Genomic DNA, 24,039 nt, shown 5'->3' on the forward strand with positions numbered 1-24,039 from the left:
AGAGACAAGTGTGGAGTAGGATGCCACTATAATAAAAGAAAAAGGCCTGAGCTATTACTATTATGAAATCTTTCCCAGTATGTCATGACAAATGAAAACACTGATGATTATGTAATTCAGTGATGAGTGAGAGAAACATTCACAGATGGCAAACCTGAGCAAAAATATATAGGTAAATGAAATTAATGATTACTGTCAATAGATGTAAATTATGTATTTATGTAATTATCAGGTTTCTGCCTTTTATTATCATGAGGCACATTATTAACCAAGCCACTGAAGCAACTGCCGATGTCATTAGTTGAAGGGAATTGAGCGAATGACTTAACATGATTCTTATGCAAAAAATATTTGAAAGGAATGGAAGGAGATAGTCATCACTTGATCTCAGGTTGGTTATACTTAGCAATATTGAATAGGTAAAGAGAGCATGTAATGTGTTTGGTTGTTCTACACTCAAACAATTCATCACCATACTTACACACACACACACACACACACACACACACACACACACACACACACACACACACACCAAAAAACTTTTGCATCACCTTGGTTCTGGAACCTGTACGTAAGATTGGAATAGAGATCAACATAAACATCATTTCCACCCTTTTTATTACTCATGAAAACCACACATTGCATGTTGTACCACCATATAGCGAGACCTTCAGAGGTGGTGGTCCAGATTGCTGTATACACCGGTACCTCTAACACCCAGTAGCACATCCTCTTGCATTGATGTATGCCTGTATTCATCATGGCATACTATCCACAAGTTCATCAATGCACTGTTGTTCCAGATTGTCCCACTCCTCAACAGCAATTTGGCGTAGACCCCTCAGACTGGTTAGTGGGTCACGTCACCCATAAAAAGCCCTTTGCAATCTATGCAAGGCACATTTGATAGGGTTCATGTCTGGAGAACATGCTGGCCACTCCAGTCGAGTGATGTCATTATCCTGAAGGAAGTCATTCACAAGATGTGCATGATGGGGGCACAAATTGTCATCCACGAAGATGAATGCCTCTCCAATATGCTGCCAATATGGTTGCACTATTGATTAGAGGATGGCATTCCTGTATCGTACAACTCTTACAGCCCCTTCCATGACCACCAGTGGCCCCACATAATGCCACCCCAAAACATCAGAGAATCTCCACCTTGCAGCAATCGCTGGACAGTGTGTCTAAGGCGTTCAGCCTGACCAGGTTGCCTCCAAACATGCCTCCAATGATTGTCTGGTTGAAGCCATATGTGACACTCATTGGTGAAGAGAATCTGATGCCAATTCTGAGGGGTCTATTCGGCATATTGTTGGACCCATGCATGGTGTCTTGGTTGCAAAGATGGACCTCACTATGGATGTCAGGAGTGAAGTTGCACAGCATGCAGCCTATTGTGGACAGTTTGAGTTCTAACATGATGTCCTGTGGCAGCACAAAAAGCATTATTCAACATGGTGGCATTTCTGTCAGGGTTCTTTTGAACCATAATCCATAAGTAGTAGTCATCCACTGCAGCAGCAGCCCTTGGGTGCCCTGAGCAATGCATGTCATCGACAGTTCCTGCCTCTCTCTGTATCTCCTCCATGTCCAAATAAAATCACTCTGTTTCACTCTGAGACACCTGGACACTTCCCTTGTTAAAAGCCCTTCTTGGCACAAAGTAACAATGTGGACATGATCAAATCACGGTATTGACCATCGAGGCATGGTTGAACTACAGACAACACAAGCTGTGTACTTCCTTCCTAGTGGAATGAGTGGAAATGATCGGCTGTCGGACCCCCTCTGTCTAATAGGCACTGCTCGTGCATGGTTGTTTACATCTTTGGATGGGTTTAGTGATGTCTCTGAACAGTCAAAGTCTGTGAAACAATATCCACAGTCAATGTCTATCTTCAGGAATTCCGGAATTAGGGTCATGCAAAACTTTTTTAGGATTTCTGGGAATTGGGGTGATGCAAAATCTTTTTTGATATGTGTGTGTGTGTGTGTGTGTGTGTGTGTGTGTGTGTGTGTGTGTGTGTGTGTGTGTGTGTGTTTATGTCTACAGTACATAGAAATGTGTGCTTACTCCACAACAGCACAGAATGGTGAGAATTATTGAAGTATGGGTTCATTTGTTTTACAGCAAAGGATACACAGAGTTTGTTGTGTTTGGGCTCTTTAGCGAGCCTCTAACCAAACATGTTTGTTATGATTTTAGTTATGAAATGTGTTTTACACAGAACAACAAAAAACAGAAATTCATCACATATTAATACGATTCTATTGGTATATTTTCATCTCACACTTTATGCTGTTATGAAGTTAGATTGGGGCAATGCAAACATGTATTTCCTGGCTAACACAATGTAGCCCCCTTGAATGCATGAAGTTATATTATGAACAGAACATGTTTCATGCACTTATCCAGTTAGCAACTAGTAGTTGTTTAATATTTTGTAATAGAACTTTAATTTTTGCTGAATGAATCAATTAAGAATGTTGTTGTTTTGTTGTGTTCTTCAGTCCTGAGACTGGTTTGATGCAGCTATCCATGCTACTCTATCCTGTGCAAGCTTCTTCATCTCCCAGTACTTACTGCAACCCACATCCTTCTGAACCTGCTTACTGTATTCATCTCTTGGTCTCCCTCTACAATTTTTACCCTCCACACTGCCCTCCAATGCTAAATTTGTGATCCCTTGATGCCTCAGAACATGTCCTACCAACCGGTACCTTCTTCTTGTCAAGTTGTGCCGCAAACTCCTCTTCTCACCATTTCTATTCAATACCTCCTCATTAGTTATGTGATCTACCCATCTGATCTTCAGCATTCTTCTGTAGCACCACATTTTGAAAGCTTCTATTCTCTTCTTGTCTAAACTATTTATTGTCCATGTTTCACTTCCATACATGGCTACACTCCATACAAATACTTTCAAGAAACGACTTCCTGACACTTAAATCTATACTCGATGTTAACAAATTTCTCTTCTTCAGAAATGCTTTCCTTTCCATTGCCTGTCTACATTTTATATCCTCTCTACTTTGACCATCATCAGTTATTTAGCTCCCCAAATAGCAAAACTCCTTTACTACTTGAAGTGTCTCATTTCCTAATCTAATTCCCTCAGCTTCACCAGACTTAATTCGACTACATTCCATTATTCTCGTTTTGCTTTTGTTGACGTTCATCTTATATCCTCCTTTTAATACACTGTCCATTCCGTTCAACTGCTCTTCCAAGTCCTCTGCTGTCTCTGACAGAATTACAATGTCATCGGTGAACTTCAAAGTTTTTATTTCTTCTCCATGGATTTTAATACCTACTCTGAATTTTTCTTTTGTTTCCTTTACTGCTTGCTCAATATACAGATTGAATAACATCAGAGAGAGGCTACAAACCTGTCTCACCCCCTTCCCAAATACTGTTTCCCTTTCATACCACTCGACTCTTATAACTGCCATCTGGTTTCTGTACAAATTGTAAATAGCCTTTCGCTCCCTGTATTTTACCCCTGCTACCTTTAGAATTTGAAAGAGAGCATTCCAGTCAACGTTGTCAAGAGCTTTCTCTAAGTCTACAAATGCTAGAAACGTAGGTTTGTCTTTCCTTAATCTTTCTTCTAGGATAAGTTGTAAGGTTAGTATTGCCTCACAAGTTCCAACATTTCTACGGAATCCGAAATGATCTTCCCTGAGGTTGGCTTCTACCAGTTTTCCATTCATCTGTAAAGAATTCACATTAGTATTTTGGAGCTGTGACTTATTAAACTGATAGTTCGGTAATTTTCACATCTGTCAACACCTGCTTTCTTTGGGATTGGAATTATTATATTCTTCTTGAAGTCTGAGGGTAAGTCGCCTGTCTCATACATCTTGCTCACCAGATGGTAGAGTTTTGTCAGGACTGGCTCTCTCAAGGCCGTCAGTAGTTCCAATGGAATGTTGTCTAGAATATCAAACAATAAATTACAAACAATGGAAAATCCAGGCTGGAATAAAGACAAAATTATGAACATATAGATTTGTACTCATCATATTGTATTGTATTGTATTGTATGGAACTGGGGACCTGGAAATGATGGAGAGGCTTCATCCCTGCTGTAGCCCTCAGTGGTTTACAACCCCACAACAGGCTACAGCAGTCCACTCACCCCACTTCCACCCCACACCGAATCCAGGGTTATTGTGCGGTTCAGCCCCCGATGGACACCCCACGGGAGCATTTCGCACCAGACAAGTGTAGCCCCAAATATCTGTGCAGTAGAGTAATTATGGTGTATGCGTACACAGGGTGTATATGACCCGGGACAACCGGGAGATCCGGGAAAAACCAGGGATATTTTTATAATTCCGGGAATTTTTCATTGTTTTAGTTTTCAGTTAAATTTTTGTAATTTTGACTAGTAAGGACCGATACTCTAACAAAGAATATTACTGTATCCCGCTACTGCAGAATAATACTTCGACAATAAAACATAAACGAGAGAAAAGAAATGGAAATAACTTAAATTGCAAAGGAAATGCGCCATATGCAAGAACGACACACAGTGCTCATGCAAGCGTGTCAAAGGCAAGAAGGCTATGCAGTGCTTCATAACAAAAAATTGCCTCCAATTAGCGTGAAGTCACAACTGTTTACATTTGATTTGTTTTAGCAGTTAAGCGTGGACTCATGCGCATGCGCAGTTGGGTCACGTTTGAGTAGAAGATTCTCCCGCTTCTGGCAACAGGAATGTGGCTGTTGGCTGTGCAAGCAGTCGCAGCAAGCAGCTACATGCTACTGGGAAAAGGGGGTGCCAAATTCATATTATTGAGGAAAAAAGCTTGTTCCACAAAGCACCTAGCATCCAGTGCACGGTTGCATACCGATTATTCATATGATTTTGAAATGCTTCCCTGTTGGTTTTTGAACATTTTTGAACACATTTTAAGTTGATTTCTGAAACCATAACCATTCAAAGGATTGATAAGGGAAAATATACTGTCACCCGGGAGAAAGTGTATTTTAAACCGAGAAATCCAGGAAAAATCCAGGAATTTTTTTTCCTTGTCCACGTATACACCCTGACACATGAAGACTGTGTTTGCGTAGCAACTGCCGACATCATGTAACTGAGATGGAGTAAGTGGAACCAGCCTGCATTTGCTGAGGTGGATGAAAAGCCACCTTAAAAACCATCCACAGACTGGCTGGCACACCAGACCTTGACACTAATCTGCCAGGCAGATTCATGCCGGGGACCGGCATGCCTTCCCTCTCGGAAAGCAGTGTGTTAGACTGCATGGCTAACTGGGCGGCACTCACCATATAGTGGAGACAGAGAGAATTCATTCACAGTTGCAATGAAGGACATTCTATTAGTTCTTCATTTGCGAAATGTTTTGCCTGTGTTGAAAGCCGTCTTCAGACAGTCTAGAAAAATTACAAAACCCAATAAGATATAATGCCCATATACAAAAATCTACAACAACCAACAACGTAAAAATTCTGTAACTCTACAACATGAAAGTTAGATATTCTAAATTGTGTTTATAGGGTAGCAAGGGGAGGGGGAGGGCAGGGGTAGCTAAAGGGTTAACTACTAGCTCCTATAGTGGGAGGACATTTGACATAGTGGAGATGCTGAGTCACAGATAGGCACAACAAAGAGACTGTTAAACAAGTAGGCCATTGGCCATTAGCCAAAAGTCCTTCTTCTAAATTAGACAACATACAGACACAAACTCACACAAATGCAACTCATACAGCCATCAGCAATGTCTCTCTCTGCTATGGCTGGGCTACAAGCATCAGTGCATGATGGGAGAAGGAATGTGTGTGGTGGAGGTAAGGAGGAGGCTGCGTCAGAGAGAGGAACAGATAGCAGTGTAGGGGTGGGGGATAGAAAAGTGCTACTTTTAGGAGCATACAGGGACAGGAACAAATGCTGAGGCCGGGAGGGTTACAGAAATGTAGAATATAGTGCAGGGAGAGTTCCCACATGTCAAATTCAGAAAATCTGGTGTTGGTAGGAAGGATCCAGATGGCACAGTCAGTGAAACAGTCACTGAAATGAAGAACATTGTGTTGGACAGCATGCTCAGCAACTATGTGGTGCAGCTGCTTCTTGGCCAGAGTTTCTCAGTGGCCATTCATGCAGACAGACAGCTTTTTGGTTGTCATGCCCACATAGAATGCAGCTAAATGGTTTCAGCTTAGCTTGTAGGTCACATGACTGGTTTCACAAGTACCCCTGCCTTGATGGGATGGATGATGCTAGTGACTGGACTGGAGTTGGTGGTGGTGGGAGAATGTAGGGCACAGGTCTTGCATCTAGGTTTGTTGTGTTTGTGGATGTTGGGTAGCACGTAGAAGGTGGGTGTGTGGAATATCATAGGGGTGAGGAGTGGAATGGACTTGGGGCAGAGCTTCTGGGAAGGGCCTAAAACTTTAAACAGAGACTGGAGGTTGTGTCAGACTTCTGGAATGGGATCACTCTGGCTGGGTTTGAGAATGGATGGATGAGGATATTGAGTAGATTTGGTGGGTGTGGAATACCACTTTGGGAGGGAGGGTGTCAGGGTAGTGGGTAGGCCATTCCTCATTTCAGGACATGATGAGAGGTAGTCAGAACCTTGGCAGAGAATGTGATTCAGTTGCTCCAGTACTGTGTGGTACTGAGTGATGAGGGGAATGCTCCTCTGTGGCCAGACGGTGGGACTTTTGGAGGTGGTGAGTGACTGGAGAAATAAGGGATGAGAGACCTGTTTCTGCACAAGATTGGGAGGATAATTACGCCCTGCATAGGCCTCACTGAGACCACCTTGTAGCAACCTTGTACAGAAAAATCCTCATCCATCCTTACTCAGCCCTGCTCTCAAATCCTTGCCTCATGGCAAAGGTAGAATAAACCTGTGTTAGGACTGAAAGAGGAAGCGCTGAATGGGTGGATTGGGCAGGTCTTTTACCTAGGTCTTCCATAGGGATAAGATTCTTGTGTCAAGGGATTGGGATTCGAAGCAGCATAGGGATAGGGTAGGATGTTGTGGAGGTTGGGTGGGCAACAGAACATCGTGGCTGGAGGGTTGGGAAGGATCTCAGGTAGGATGTCCCTTCATTTCAGGGCATCTTGATAGGTAACAAAAGTCCTGGCAAAGGACGTGGTTCAGTTGTTCCTGTCTGGGGTGGTACTGGGTGGTGAAGGGACACTCCTTTGTGGCTAGTTGTTGGGGTTGGAGGGAGGTTTTGGGATATGAGGGGAAATGACACAGGAGATCTATTTGCAGACTAGGCCTGGGGGATAGTGCCTGTTTCTGTAGGCCTTGATGAGACCCTCATCCTAATGGGCAAGAGAGTTGTTGTTACTACAGATATGCTGTCCCTGGGTGACCAGGCTGTACTGGCAGGATTTTTTTGGTGTGAAAGAGACAATAGCTGTCAAAATTCAGGTACTGTTGGTGGGTTTAATGTGGACAGAGGTGTGGATGGAACCATCAGAGAGGAGAAGTTCGGTGTCTAAGAAGGTGGCATGCTAGGTTGAGGATGACCGTGAAGCAGATGGGAGAGAAGGTATTGAGGTTCTGAAGGGATGAAGATAGAATGTAGATGGCCCATAATCATGTTGGCCTAGTAGGGAGCCATGTGGGTGTCCATCGATGAGCCACAGATTTATTTGTGTGCCTTCCCCTCAAAGCAGAAGTAGTTGCGGGTTGGGATAAAGTTGGTAATGAGATAGTGGATTTCGAGTCTGAAAACTTTGGGCATGAGGGTTGTTGATGTACATGGAGGTGGTGTCAACAGTGATGAGTAATGATCCAGGAGGTAAAGGGGTGGTGATGTTGGGGAGTTGGTGAAGAAAGTGGTTGGTATCTTTGATGTAGGAGGTTAGATTACCGTCAATTGGTTGAAGGTGTTGGTCAATGAGGGCCGAAATTCTACCAGTGGAGGCACAATAACCAGCCATGATGGGTTGTCCAGGGTTGTTGGGTTTGTGGATTTTGGGGAGCATGTAGAAGGTGGGTATGTGGAATATCATAGGGGTGAGGAGTGAAATGGACTCAGGGCACAGTTTCTAGGAAGGGCCTAAGGCTTTAAACAGAGACTGGAGGTTGTGTCAGACTTCTGGGATGGGATCACTCTGGCAGAGTTTATATCTGGAGGAGTCAAATAACTGGCTAACACTCTCTGCCAGGTAGTCACTGTGATTCATAACAACAGTGGTGGAACCTTTGTCTGCTGGTAGGATGATTAGGTCAGGATTTGTTTTCAAGTTATGTACGGCTATTCTTTCTTCCACTGAAAGGTTGGTGTTCTGGGCAATGATGGTGAGCCTAAGTTGGATGTAAGATATTCCTGGAAGGTGACCAACAGGTAGTTAGGTGGGAGGGAGAAGGATTACGGTTGGATGGTGGTATGAACTGGGAGAGGTAAGGTTCAATGTTGGAATTAGGTTGGTTTTGGTTAGAGAGGTTGGCAACAAAGAAGTGCTTCCATTGCAGGGATTGGTAGAAGAAGAGTAGATCTTTCACACGTCTAACACAGTTAAATTTGGTTCTAGGGCTAAAAATGAGGCCTTTGGATAGGACTGAAACTTCTGAGGAACTGGGGGTTTGGTGGGAAGGTTAACAATAGTGTTATGGGAATGTTTCAGCTCTGGGTCTGGTGGATTGTTGGTAGGGAGCTTCTGAGGATGTGGCAAGTCGTAAAGGTAACTAGGCAGGGTTTAGAGGCAAGGTTTAGGTGCTAAGAGGGGTGGATGACGAGGAACACCGGGGACAGGATAGGGTTTGAGTAGCGGTGCCCCAAGGCCGCAGTTGGACGTCAGCAGTTTTAATAACTTATGGAGTTGGCTACTGGAATGCTCCTAAATTTTGGGCATATTATTGTATTTGAGTGTTGTAGCATCACGTTTTAGTAGTACCTGAATTGTGTAAATTCGCGTAGTCATCAGTCATCTGTTTGGTTTGAACGGCTTGTGAGATAAAAGAGAGGAAAAAGGTTGTTACGGATGGAAAGGTTGTTACGGATGGATAGGGACTGCGCCTGTTGTGTACGGATTCAGGGAGAATTGGCCACAGTCCGTAATCAGCTGGAAGCTGTGTTGGCCATGGTTGACAGGCTCCAGGCTGTTGCCCTGGGCCACGGTGACAATGGGACACCCGAGGTGAGCGCTTTGGCACCTCTGGAACCTGTAGCATTGCCTGGGATCTCTGATGCCACTGCGCCCTCAGATTCTTGTCGAACTGTGGCAGGGTCGTTAATCCCTGGGTGGAAGGCGAAAGTTGGTGCTGGCTGCAAGGCTGTACCCTTATGCCTCTGTAACAGGTTTGAGGTGCTGACCACTCTGAAAGTACTTCTGAGCCAGCAAGGGTGGCCTCGCCTGTTGCAGCAGTGTCCGGTCCTCCTGAGAGGCCCAGACAAGCACGAAGGGTGGGATTACTTGTCATTGGGAGCTCCAATGTTAGATGGGTGGAGCCCCTTAGGGATATGGCAGCTAAGGATGGGAAGAAAGCCAATGTGCACTCTGTGTGCATATTGGGAGGAGTCATCCAAGATGTGGAAAGGGTCCTTCTGGATGCCATGAAGGGTACAGCTAGCAGCCAACTGCAGGTGGTGGCTCGTGTTGGCACTAATGATGTGTGCTGCTATGGATTGGTAAAGATTCTCTCTGGTTTCCGGTGGCTATCTGAGTTGGTGAAGACTGCCAGTCTTGCTAGCGAGATGAAGGCAGAGCTCACCATCTGCAGCATCATCGACATGACAGATTGCGGACTTTTGGTACAGAGCCAAATGGAGGCTCTGAATCAGAGGCTCAGATGGTTCTGTGACTGTGTAGGCTGCAGATTCCTTGACTTGCGCCATAGGGTGGTGGGATTTCAGGTTCCGCTAAATAGGTTAGGAGTCCACAACACACAGGAGGCAGATACATGGGTAGCAGGGGCTGTGTGGCATGGACTGGGCAGTTTTTTAGGTTATACAGTCTTGGGAAAGATCGAAAAGGGCTCCAGTCTCAAAGGGTACAGGGCAAAGAAATGACGAGAATCGACCAAGCAAAAGTAAGTATTGTAGTTGTAAATTGTTGTAGCAGTGTTGGAAAAGTACTAGAGCTTCAAGCGCTGATAGAAAGCACTGAAGCTGAAATTGTTATAGGAATAGAAAGCTGGCTAGGGTTGGAGATAAATTCTGCTGAAATTTTTACAGAGGTGCAAACCGTGTTCAGAATGGATAGATTAAATAAAGTAGGTGGTGGTGTGTTTGTGTCAGTTGGTAGTAGTTTATCTTGTAGTGAAGTTGAAATAGATAGTTCCTGCAAATTACTATGGGTGGAGGTTATACTCGACAGCCATACCAAAATAATAATTGGCTCCCTCAACCAACCCCGCAACTCAGATGATATAATAGCTGAATGCTTCAAAGAAAACTTGAATAAGTACCTTATTTGTACGGTTATAATTGGTGGAGACTTCAATCTACCCTCGATTTGTTGGTGAAAATACATGTTCAAAGCTGGTGGTAGACAGAAAACATCTTCAGAAATTGTACTAAATGCTTTCTTTGAGTATTACGTTGAACAATTAGTTCATGAGTCCACACAAATTGTAAACGATTGCAAAAATACACTTGACCTCTTAGCCACAAATAATCCTGATCTAATAGTGAGCGTCATGATGGATACAGGGATTAGTGAACACAAGGTCATTGTAGCAAGGCTCAAAACCATATAAACCAAAACCACTTAAAATAAACGCAAAATATATACAGGGTGATTCAAAAAGAATACCACAACTTTAAAAATGTGTATTTAATGAAAGAAACATAATATAACCTTCTGTTATACATCATTACAAAGAGTATTTAAAAAGATTTTTTTTCACTCAAAAACAAGTTCAGAGATGTTCAATATGGCCCCCTCCAGACACACGAGCAATATCAACCCGATACTCCAACTCGTTCCACACTCTCTGTAGCATATCAGGCGTAACAGTTTGGATAGCTGCTGTTATTTCTCGTTTCAAATCATCAATGGTGGCTGGGAGAGGTGGCCGAAACACCATATCCTTAACATACCGCCATAAGAAAAAATCGCAGGGGGTAAGATCAGGGCTTCTTGGAGGCCAGTGATGAAGTGCTCTGTCACGGGCTGCCTGGCGGCCGATCCATCGTCTCGGGTAGTTGACGTTCAGGTTTCGTAACTAACCTTTTTCGTAGGACTCTCCATACAGTTGATTGTGGAATTTGCAGCTCTCTGCTAGCTCTGCGAGTCGATTTTCCTGGGCTGCGAACAAATGCTTGCTGGATGCGTGCTACATTTTCATCACTCGTTCTCAGCCGTCCAGAACTTTTCCCTTTGCACAAACACCCATTCTCTGTAAACTGTTTATACCAACGTTTAATACACCACCTATCAGGAGGTTTAACACCATACTTCGTTCGAAATGCACGCTGAACAACTGTCGTCGATTCACTTCACTCAATAACACAAAAAGCATTCTGTTGAGCGGTCGCCATCTTAGCATCAACTGACGCTGACGCCTAGTCAACAGCGCCTCAAGCGAACAAATGTACAACTAAATGAAACTTTATAGCTCCCTTAATTCGCCGACAGATAGTGCTTAGCTCTGCCTTTTGTCATTGCAGAGTTTTACATTCCTAAAGTTGTGATATTCTTTTTGAATCACCCTGTATATTTAAAACAGCAGACAAAAATTGCTAGATGCCTTCCTAAGAGAGAGTCTTTATTCCTTCGAAGCTAATTATGTAAGTGTAGACCAGATATGGCTCAAATTCAAAGGTACAGTATCGACAGCAATAGGTAGATTCATACCGCATAAGTTAATAAGAGACAGGACTGATCCACCATGGTACACAAAACACGTCAGAACACTGTTGCAGAAGCAATGAAAACAGCATGCCAAATCCAGAAGAACGCAAAATCCCAGAAGCCCAAGATTTAGTGCCGACATCAATGCGAGATGCTTTTTATAGTTTCCACAGAGAAATATTGTCTCAAAATATGGTAGAAAACCCAAAGAGATTCTGGTCATATGTAAAGTACACCAGTGGCAAAAATCAGTCAATAGCATCACTGTGCAATAGCAATGGAAATGTTACCGATGGTGGTGCCACTAAAGCGGAGTTACTAAATATAGTTTTCCGTAATTCCTTCATGAAATAAGATGAAGTAAATATTCCAAAATTCAAAACCAGAATGGCTCTTAGCATGAGTGACATAAAAGTAGATATCTTAGGTGTTGCAAAACAATTCAAATCACTTAAGAAAGGCAAGTCTTCTGGTCCAGATGGTATACCAATCAGGTTCCTCTCAGAGTATCCAGACACAACAGCGCCTTTCTTAGCAATCATATACAACCGCTCACTTGATGAAAGGTCTGTTCCTAAAGACTGGAAAGTAGCACAGGTCACACCAAAATTCAAGAAAGGAAATAGGAGTAACCCATTGAATTGCAGATGCATATCACTGACCTCAATTTGCAGTAGCATTTTGGAGCATATACTGTACTCAAACATTATGAATCACCTTGAAGAAAATGACTTATTGATACATAACCAACACGGATTCAGAAAATATCGTCTTGTGCAACACAGCTAGCTCTTTATTCGCATGAAGTAATGAGTGCTGTTACCAAGGGATCTCAGATTGATTCCATACTCCTAGATTTCCAGAAGGCTTTTGATACCGTTCCTCACAAGTGACTGTTAATCAAATTTATGATATCAATATAATAGAGGGAAACATTCCACGCGGGAAAAATATATTTAAAAACAAAGATGATGTGACTTACCATACGAAAGCGCTGGCAGGTCGATAGAAACACAAACAGACACATACATACACACAAAATTCAAGCTTTCGCAACAAACTGTTGCCTCATCAGGAAAGAGGGAAGGAGAGGGAAAGACGAAAGGAAGTGGGTTTTAAGGGAGAGGGTAAGGAGTCATTCCAATCCCGGGAGCGGAAAGACTTACCTTAGGGGGGAAAAAGGACGGGTATACACTCGCACACACACACATATCTATCCACACATATACAGACACAAGCTTGTCTGCTTGTGTCTGTATATGTGTGGATAGATATGTGTGTGTGTGTGTGTGTGTGTGTGTGTGTGTGTGCGCGAGTGTATACCCGTCCTTTTTCCCCCCTAAGGTAAGTCTTTCCGCTCCCGGGATTGGAATGACTCCTTACCCTCTCCCGTAAAACCCACTTCCTTTCGTCTTTCCCTCTCCTTCCCTCTTTCCTGATGAGGCAACAGTTTGTTGCGAAAGCTTGAATTTTGTGTGTATGTATGTGTCTGTTTGTGTTTCTATCGACCTGCCAGCGCTTTCGTATGGTAAGTCACATCATCTTTGTTTTTAAATATGTTAATCAAATTTCGTGCATATAGAGTATCATCTCAGTTGTGTAACTGTATTCATGATTTCCTCTCAGAGAGGTCACAGTTCATAGTGATAGATGGTAAATCATTGAGTAGAACAGAAGTGATATCTGGTGTTCTGCAAGGTAATGTCATAGGTCCTCTGCTTTTCCTGATTTATATAAATGATCTAGGTGATAATCTGAGCAGCCTGCTTAGATTGTTTGCAGATGACGCTGTAATTTACCATCTAGTAAAATCATCAGATGATCAGTTCCAATTACAAAATGATCTAGAGAGAATTTCTGTATGGTGTGAAAAGTGGCAATTAGCACTAAACAAAGAAAACTGCAAGGTCATCCACATGGGTACTAAAAGAAATCCAATAAATTTTGGGTATATGATAAATCACATAAATCTAAAGGCTGTCAATTCGACTAAATACCTAGGAATAACAATTACGAGCAACTTAAATTGGAAAGACCACATAGATAATCATGTGGGGAAGGCGAAACAAAGACTGCACTTTGCTGGCAGAACACTTAGAAGATGCGACAAACCCACTAAAGAGACAGTTTACATTACACTTGTCTGTCCTCTGCTGGAATATTGCTGCATGGTATGGGATCCTTACCAGGTAGGATTGGCAGTGGACATTGAGAAAGTGCAAAGAAGGGCAGCTCATTTCGTGTTTATCATGAAACAGGGGTGAGAGTGTCACTGATATGATACGTGAGTTGGAGTGGCAGTCACTGAAACAAAGGCGGTTTTCTTTGCGGTGAGATCTATTTATGAAATTTCAATCACCAACTTTCTCTTCCAAATGAGTAAATATTTTGTTGACTCCCACATTTTATGAACTGGTGCAGAAAGATGGAGAAGGGGTCCATTGTGGAAGAAATGCTGTGAAGGGAAAGGGTGTGATGTGGAAATGGGCAAAACAGGTGTCGATGGTTGTGAGAGGAACTGGATAAGAGGAAAGACATGTAAAAAATAAGTAAAAACACACAGAAATGCACACAGATATAAAATAATACACTGATACATAGGAATAGAAACAAATATGTAGCAATACACAAAAATGTGTGAAACTGAATGGGACTATATAAAAATACGCACAAATATGTTAAAAATACACAGAAATGTGGGAGAAAATGAACAGATGAGACATGGGACTGTGTGTGTGTGTGTGTGTGTGTGTGTGTGTGTGTGTGTGTGTGTGTGTGTGTGTGGTTTATAAGGGAAGGGTGAGGTTACACTCAACAACCGAGCTAGGTTAATAATTGGCTCCTTCTACCGACCTCGCGACTCAGCAGCATTAGTGGCAGAACAACTGAGAGACAATTTGGAATACATTTCACATAAATTTTCTCAGCATTTTATAGTCTTAGGTGGACATTTCAATTTACCAGATATAGACTGGGACACTCAGATGTTTAGGACGGGTGGTAGGGACAGAGCATCGAGTGACATTATCCTGAGTGCACTATCCAAAAATTACCTCGAGCAATTAAACAGAGAACCGACTCATGGAGATAACATCTTGGACCTACTGATAACAAACAGACCCGAACTTTTCGACTCTATAAGTGCAGAATAGGGAATCAGTGATCATAAGGCCATTGCAGCATCCCTGAATATGGAAGTTAATAGGTATATAAAAAAAGGGAGGAAGGTTTATCTGTTTAGCAAGAGTAATAGAAGGCAGATTTCAGACTACCTAACAGATCAAAACGAAAATTTCTGTTCCTACACTGACATTGTTGAGTGTTTATGGAAAAAGTTCAAGGCAATCGTAAAATGCGTTTTAGACAGGTACGTGCCGAGTAAAACTGTGAGGGACGGGAAAAACCCACCGTGGTTCAACAACAAAGTTAGGAAACTACTGTGAAAGCAAAGAGAGCTTCCCTCCAAGTTCAAATGCAGCCAAAACCTCTCAGACAAACAGAAGCTAAACGATGCCAAAGTTAGCGTAAGGAGAGCTATGCGTGAAGCATTAAGTGAATTCGAAAGTAAAATTCTATGTACCGACTTCACAGAAAATCCTAGGAAGCTCTGGTCTTACGTTAAATCAGTTAAGTGGCTCGAAACAGCATATCCAGACACTCCGGGATGATGATGGCATTGAAACAGAGGATGACACGCGTAAAGCTGAAATACTAAACACCTTTTTCCAGAGCTGTTTCACAGAGGAAGACCGCACTGCAGTTCCTTCTCTAAATCCTCGCACAAATGAAAAAATGGCTGACATCAAAATAAGTGTCCAAGGAATAGAAAAGCAACTGGAATCACTCAACAGAGGAAAGTCCACTGGACCTGACGGGATACCAATTCGATTCTACACAGAGTACGCGAAAGAACTTGCCCCCCTTCTAACAGCCGTGTACCACAAGTCTCTGGAGGAACGGAAGGTTCCAAATGATTGGAAAAGAGCACAGGTAGCCCCAGTCTTCAAGAAGGGTTGTCGAGCAGATGCGCAAAACTATAGACCTATATCTCTGACGTCGATCTGTTGTAGAATTTTAGAACATGTTTTTTGCTCGAGTATCATGTCGTGTTTGGAAACCCAGAATCTACTCTGTAGGAATCAACATGGATTCCGGAAACAGCAATCGTGTGAGACCCAACTCGCTTTATTTGTTCATGAGACCCAGAAAATATTAGATATAGGCTCCCAGGTAGATGCTATTTTCCTTGACTTCCGGAAGGCGTTCGATACAGTTCTGCACTGTCGCCTGATAAACAAAGTAAGAGCCTACGGAATATCAGACCAGCTGTGTGGCTGGATTGAAGAGTTTTTAGCAAACATAACACAGCATGTTGTTATCAATGAAGAGACACCTACAGACGTTAAAGTAACCTCTGGCGTGCCACAGGAGAGTGTTATGGGACCATTGCTTTTCACAATATATATAAATGACATAGTAGATAGTGTTGGAAGTTCCATGCAGCTTTTCGCGGATGATGCTGTAGTATACAGAGAAGTTGCAGCATTAGAAAATTGTAGCAAAATGCAGGAAGATCTGCAGCTGATAGGCACTTGGTGCATGGAGTAGCAACTGACCCTTAACAAACAAATGTAATGTATTGCAAATACATAGAAAGAAGAATCCTTTAGTGTATGCTTATACGATAGCGGAACAAACACTGGTAGCAGTTACTTCTGTAAAATATCTGGGAGTATGCGTGTGGAACGATTTGAAGTGGAATGATCATATAATATTAATTGTTGGTAAGGCGGGTGCCAGGTTGAGATTCATTGGGAGAGTCCTTAGAAAATGTAGTCCATCAACAAAGGAGGTGGCTTACAAAACACTCGTTCGACCTATACTTGAGTATTGCTCATCAGTGTGGGATCCGTACCAGATCAGGTTGACGGAGGAGATAGAGAAGATCCAAAGAAGAGCGGCGCGTTTCGTCACAGAGTTATTTGGTAACCGTGATAGCGTTACGGAGATGTTTAGCAAACTCAAGTGGCAGACTCTGCAAGAGAGGCACTCTGCATCGCGGTGTAGCTTGCTCGCCAGGTTCCGAGAGGGTGCATTTCTGGATGAGGTATCGAATATATTGCTTCCCCCTACTTATACCTCCCGAGGAGATCACGAATGTAAAATTAGAGAGATTCGAGTGCGCACGGAGGCTTTCAGACAGTCGTTCTTCCCGCGAACCATACGCGACTGGAACAGGAAAGAGAGGTAATGACAGTGGCACGTAAAGTGCCCTCCGCCACACACTGTTGGGTGGCTTGCAGAGTATAAATGTAGATGTAGATGAAAATGGGGTGGGGAGGAAGGGCAAATGGGTTGAGTCAAGGATCATAAGTTCTTGTGGCATGGGCGGGTGTGTAAAATAAAACATTAAAGTACATCATGATGTGGGATGAAGTGTGATCAGTAAGAATAAATATAATAATAGTTAACTTCCTGGCAGATTAAAACTTTGTGCCGGACCAAGACTCAAAATTAGGACCTTTTTCTTTCGCGGGCAAGTGCTCTACCAACTGAGCTACCCAAGCACGACTCACGCCCCGTCCTCACAGCTTTACTTCTTCCAATACCTTGTCTCGTACTTTCCAAACTTTACAGAAGCTCTCCTGCGAACCTAGCAGAACTAGCACTCCTGAAAGATAGGATAAGGCGGAGACATGGCTTAGCCACAGCCTGGGGGATGTTTCCAGAATGAGATTTTCACTCTGCAGTGGAGTGTGCGCTGATATGAACTTCCTGGCAGATTAAAACTGTGTGCCGGACCGAGACTCGAACTCGGGATCTTTGCCTTTAACAGGCAAGTGCTCTACCAACTGAGCTACCGCTGACCGGAGTGGCCGAGCGGTTCTAGGTGCTTCAGTCTGGAACCGTGCGACCGCTATGGTCGCAGGTTCGAATCCTGCCTCGGGCATGGCTGTGTGTGATGTCCTTAGGTTAGTTAGTTTTAACCAGTTCTAAGTTCTAGGGGGACTGATGACCTTAGCAGTTAAGTCCCATAGTGCTCAGAGCCATTTGAACCATTTTTGAACTCAGCTGCCCAAGCACAACTCACACCCTGTCCTCACAGGAAGTTTCATATCAGTGCACACTCCGCTGCAGAGTGAAAATCTCATTCTGGATAATAATAGCTATTGGAGGAAAGAAACTGGGGCATCAAATGCTGCATCAACAATCTGCATGGTCACAAAGCCTGTGTTACAAGAGTAATGCTACAGAGAGGAGTAACAAAGGAAAGCACCTCAATTGGTTTTGATCTTCCGATTACTTTACTAAATGGTAAAAGACTCAACTGCAAACAATCTAAGATGACTGCTCAGATTGTCCCCTGAATCATTTATACCGGGTGTAATGGAATGATGTTTCAAAAATTTCAGTGATTGTAGAGGTTGATACTTTGAACTTATGTGATGTAAGGAAACTATAACCAGAAATATGAACTAAAGTTTCTATAGCACTATACATTTTCTACACATTCAGTAGACAATAAAACACAAGAATACTATAGTCTGGAAAATATTTATTGACATTAAAGTACTATTAAATACTGCAAATCAAATCTGTGGCTTCACTACTGTAGAGTAAATGTTCAATGTGACAACCATCAACCTTGTTAAGTAATGTGTAACAATGAACCAAGTTTCATCTGATTCTCTGCAAGATTCTGTGCTTCCTTCTTGTGATATCAAGTTCCATAAAGATGCACTCAACAAGCTCTCACTGGTGTTGAACACACAAGGGACTTAACCCTCCAGCTCAGGGTGATGAGGATGTGTGTATTCAGCTCTTTCCGTATAATTTAGTGGGGCCCACAGTTATCACATCAGACATAATTTATGATCTTTTTGCAAACTGGATGTCACAATTTACCCATCTATTACTTTATTGTTGCTCTGAAACGCTGTAGGCTGCTATTTTCCCATCAAATTGTTTTTTGTTGCCTTGGAATATTGAAGGTTGCTATTTTCCCATCTGAAACAGCTAAAGTCACATTTTTCACATTCCCATGTCTCAATCGCATATCTACACATGTATCTTCTCATGGCATCAGTTTTGTATCCCTATTCCTGAGCTCGAGTATAGAACCTTGCTGTAAGATGTACAACTCTCTGAAAATTTATCAGCATGTTCATTCTGCTTTTATAATGTTGAACCTGATTTTTGTGTTTCCTACATTATGTATGCTAAACCTTAATTAAAAATCAACTATGAAATAAGTTTTTGGTTTTCTTGTTACATTCCAATAATTCTATTCTTAGAACTATTCTAATTATCAAATAAAATTGCCCTACACCCAGATAATAAGCAAATCACCCGTGGTTAGAAGGCTAACAGACCATAGAGGGTTGAGGTCAGTGGAGTGCAGAGACCAAGGGACGGGGCATCCTCTTCCAATTACTCTTTTCCTGAAGTTGTCTGTGAGATATTCCCTGATCTAACAATCAAACTGCACTGAAGCACCATTGTTCTGAAACCGCAAACTATACTTTGTTCATCATTAAAGTATGCCTGATGTGAACAAACACAAATGCAATGACTGGTCAGCAGCCACAGCTCTCATGCACTGGTGTTGTTCCACTCTTGGAATTAGGGCCAACTTATGTATTAGATATCTTATTGTGTATTAGATATCTTATTACTGTAGTAGTTGTTGTTGTAGTCTTCAGTCCAGAGACTGGTTTGATGCAGCTCTCCACACCACTCTATCTTATTACTATGTCACTGTTAATGAAACTTTAGGGCATTGTGGGGTATTAACAGCCATCAATGCTTTCCTTAATCATACTTTAGCTACATAATTTTTATTTCAAAAATCTTGTACAGGCACACTCTCTGTAAATGTTACTTGGGCTCTGATTTTCTAGCTGTTCATATGTACCATGAAAATGGATGACATTGCTTCCTGCTTCTTAGTGAAACACGCATGCAGAAGACCATTAATGGTGAGAAACAAGTTGTTGTTAATGCTTTTCACGAGACTACAAGGGAAAATTACCTTTCACATTTTTCAAGAAAGACTATGTACTAATAATGAAGGAGGATATTTTAATTATATGCATGGTGCAATCAATAGCACCGTAGATTGATACTCGTGTATGTTGGCGGGCAGCAGTTTGAAATTCATTGTGGTCTATAACCTTTTTTTGTTTGGTTTGAATAATTAAATCCTTTAAATATGAAATTCATCAAATATATGGTAATTAACTTATACTTAATCATGATTTTGAAGAAAAATGTTTGTCTTCTAGTTTTTAATTGCATATCACATGCAAAATTCTGAATTTCATTGCAAATGCACTTTTTTAATTATTGATATTTTATAAAAGATTGTAAAAGGTTAAGAAAATATTGCACAATTAAATTTTTTGTAGAAAAATGAAAAATTAAATACTCTTTGTTTGAATATGCCCATTGTTTTCTAGGACAGATGTGGTCTCACATGAGCCAGAGTGATAAGTGTCGTAGAAACATGGAAAACAATCATTTCCATGGCATTAAGCACACTGTACAAATACTGCAATTTTACAGTTGTCACCTCAACACTGCAATCAGAACCCAATAGAACTGATCTAGAGCCAAGTTAAGGGATTCGTCGTGAGTAATAACAAGACATTTAAACTGCCAAAAGTACTGGAACTAATGCACAAAGCTTTCTGACACGTCACTCCTGAACCATGCAAAATGCAGAACAGCAAATCATAAAAGAGGAGGAGGAAATGTGGATTTTTTGGTGGCTTGCGGTTCTATTGCTGATCACCTCATTATCAATGTAGCAGTTATCAACATAGCAGTATTCCTCGGAGCCCAATATCAAAGGTGTACAGAGATTACATTCAGTGGCTTCAATATTTACCTATATGGTAAAATTCCAGCTGCGTATTTTTATGCCACACATAGCTCATGCAGCAAAATTACCCTAGTTAAAGTCAGGAATTTCTATCACTCTTGTTTTAAAATACAAAGTTATGTTACCTAACATCGAGAGCATGTTATATTTTCCATCTGGTCACCTATGAAGTGTATCGGCTGAGTTTTACCATATATTATTTCCTTCTGTTTAAAAATTAAATGACATTCAAAGCTATATTGCTCTGCTCATCTCTCTTTATGTCTTTGCTGGAACTATTCACATCACTGCAGGTTAGTTGGATCAACTGTCTGGCCAGTACTGTCCAAGTTAAATGCAATGGTAAAGATGCTGCCCCATATTATCACTGACTCAATGTACATGTAATGCACAACATAAACCATTTCCTCATTATCATACATGGCTTCTGCTCCATGTGAAACGAAATCCAATGACATTCCAGCAAATGCAGAAGAATACATATTGTAATCTTTACACGAGTTTCAGTCTTATGATGAATGGTGTATAGTACACAGTAGCATGGGACCATCCCTCAGTTCAGGCAAGGCATTATCTACAAAAGTTCAAATGTCATGCACTATTCAAATGATATGATATGTCATCCAGTATGGTGATCTCCAAGAACTCCACACAAGTATCCTTTGAGAATCTCACCTGGTAACTTCTCATAAAGGTAACATATGGATTTTCAACAGCCCAGTGGGGGCAGTAGAAACTTTATTTCACATTTCTGGCTGTAGGTTCCTTATATCAAAGCATTAAAAATTTTCTCCTCCTCAATCTCTCAAATTTTTAAAATGTAATTTTGTTACATCCTGTACAGATAAAGAACAGCAGATGGCCTATAACACTTCATTTGGAGATTTCCAGTCTTTTAGGTATGGATCATTTGACAAGTGAGCAGTTGTATCTGATTGCTAAGTATGCACCTATTGGCATTGTCATCAGTAACATCTTACCATTGCTATCCCACATCAGAAGTTTTGACTATGTCTTGTTACTGGTGTACCTTATTACATACGACCAGACTCTCTTTGGAGTTTCTGCCAGATCTTGAGTCAGAGTTTCATTGTGTAAAGTATTAAAAGCATCTCACATTTAAGTCATTGTTAAATTTTGAGCTTCTCTAAAATTGGAGATTTTGTGCTCTTTTAAAATTGACACATTGTTTTTGTTGCTTCTGTAACAGCATATCAGACACTGTTTTTTGCTTACTGCATGTCTTTTTGCCAGCATATCAAAGATATATGGAGGTCATCTCCAACTATAACTGTGTGAGTGAGGTACCAACTTGAAATGAGACTCTTGTTTTCTTTGAATTGTTCAACAACTGCATCATCACAGGAACCATCTGCTTCAGTTTCATTACTAAGTAAACTATTTCTAACAGGATTAAACATTCCTCTCCAACAGTATTTAATCTATCCACTCTGAATGTTGTTAGGTTCTGTGTAAAAATTTAGACTGAATGAATCTCTCTATGAGGCACTACTACTGTGACTGGGCATTATGTTCTATGGCACCTTCTCAATCATATCAGGTTTTGTGTCTAATTTGATCTCAAGTGGGAATATTTAGAAACACTGAGAGCCTACAATTAAATCAAGCAAACTTTATATGGTAAGAAATTTCTGATGGCATTTTTATTTCCTCTGATCTCACCATTCATATTATCATAGACATGGGTTCTGGCAAGTCAAAGACATATTTACGTTACTAAATGATTGCTATAGCTGTTGAGAAAATTTATTATGTAATGAAACGTAGAATAAGGTGCAAGAAAAAGATAACATCATTGTAAACAGGAAAAATTGGAAAGTTATTTGTTGTGCCCACCAAATAAATACACTTACCTTGTGTTATGCACCTCAAACAGCAGCGCACAGTTCCAAAATAGCATCTTAGAAGAGATGTGAGATCTTTGGTTCCTTTGTGTTTATTACAAAAATTTAGACTTTCCGTTTGAGACAGACGTGTGTGTGTGTGTGTGTGTGGTTATTTTGTATCAGGTAACTAAAAAAAAAGGTCCAAAAACTCAGCAATGTTTCCACTTTCATTTATGTACCTGTTGGTCAGTCAGTGTCTCAACTATATGGTTAGTGGTTGTCTTTATTCGTTCCATTATTTGTCATAATGTAGTGTGTAAGGTAAATGCAGAAAGAATGGTGCAGGTATTATCATATAACTATTTGTAACTTCAGTATTAATGAAGTCTGTCTTCTTTTTCAGTATGGTAGCAGTGCAGACTCTGTTTATACAAAGATTTGTAAGAAGTCACAGTATGGTGATGATGATGATGCTGTGGACTGGATTCCTCTCCACAGTTTGTATAAATCTCACAGGTACTGACAGTAAATTGACTTGTGCTGGTATGGCATCTGTCTTCCAAACCGTTTCCTCTGTTGTGCATTTCTTGGATAAAAGAAAATGGAAATATAAGATTGTGGATTTAATAACATAGTCTAAGATTTTTCAAGTGCCTTATTTTAAGAATTTGTGAGAACTGTTTTGGAGGTGATACTCACAGTCAAGGATAACTTCGCAACACCTTAAGTGCCCAGTGTATATGAAATCATACAAGTGAGCTCGAGAGGCATCATTACCTACAACATATAGCAGTACAATGACAAGTGGTGCCTCAGATAATGTTGTGAGAAATGAATATATACAACTGCTGGAAAACAATTGTGTATTATTTTAAGATTCCCTGATTAAACTGTTAATTCCTTAATGTTCCCATTCATTTGTCTAACATCCATCAGATAGCAAATATTTGTGGTCTAATAATATTTACATTCACATAGTTAGCAATGTTGTTGATTCCATTTTCCTGCAGAGTAGTTTGACAAAGGTGACAAGTGTGGTTGTCAAAATATGGTGCAGAAAAATGGAACTGTCAGCCTGACAATTAAAATGGAAAAAATCGCAGGAATAAGTTGTGACACTGTCGAAAAATTTCATTTATAACACAAGTAACTAGTTGTTTGCTGTTTTATGCCTTATAAAATGCAGTCTTTTGTGGTTCAAGATACCTTATGTTTGAATGGTTTCAAAGTAATACAGTGTCACAATACATTAACACACTTTCTATTATTTATTTCAAACACATGAAAGGTTGATATTTAGATAATCTCATTCAGTTGTGGTGAGAAGACAAGATAAAAGTCTGTTATGTTTAGATTAATACTGTAATTTCTCAAATCTGGAACATTTTGGAAATAAGCTTTTTATAATCTGGTGATATAATTTTCTATGAATAAAGTTCAGTTTCTAGAATATTAAATGAAACAACAAGCTTACTGTTACCCGTCACTGTTTTGTGACAGGTATAAA

At 41.1% G+C, this 24,039-nt stretch overlaps 1 protein-coding gene across 1 annotated transcript in view; it reads left to right on the forward strand.

Moving 5' to 3' along the window:
- LOC124775445 (Down syndrome cell adhesion molecule-like protein Dscam2) overlaps nt 1-23,720 on the forward strand; it is a 91,994-nt gene extending 68,274 nt beyond the window's left edge. Inside the window, exon 7 of the mRNA XM_047250278.1 lies at nt 22,936-23,720. Within this exon, the coding sequence (XP_047106234.1) occupies nt 22,936-23,055 (120 nt within the window). The 3' untranslated portion in view covers nt 23,056-23,720. The remainder of the gene's footprint in view (nt 1-22,935) is intronic.
- Nucleotides 23,721-24,039: the final 319 nt, after the last annotated feature.

Source organism: Schistocerca piceifrons, chromosome 2, assembly GCF_021461385.2.
Source record: "Schistocerca piceifrons isolate TAMUIC-IGC-003096 chromosome 2, iqSchPice1.1, whole genome shotgun sequence".
Classification (NCBI taxonomy): domain Eukaryota; kingdom Metazoa; phylum Arthropoda; class Insecta; order Orthoptera; family Acrididae; genus Schistocerca; species Schistocerca piceifrons.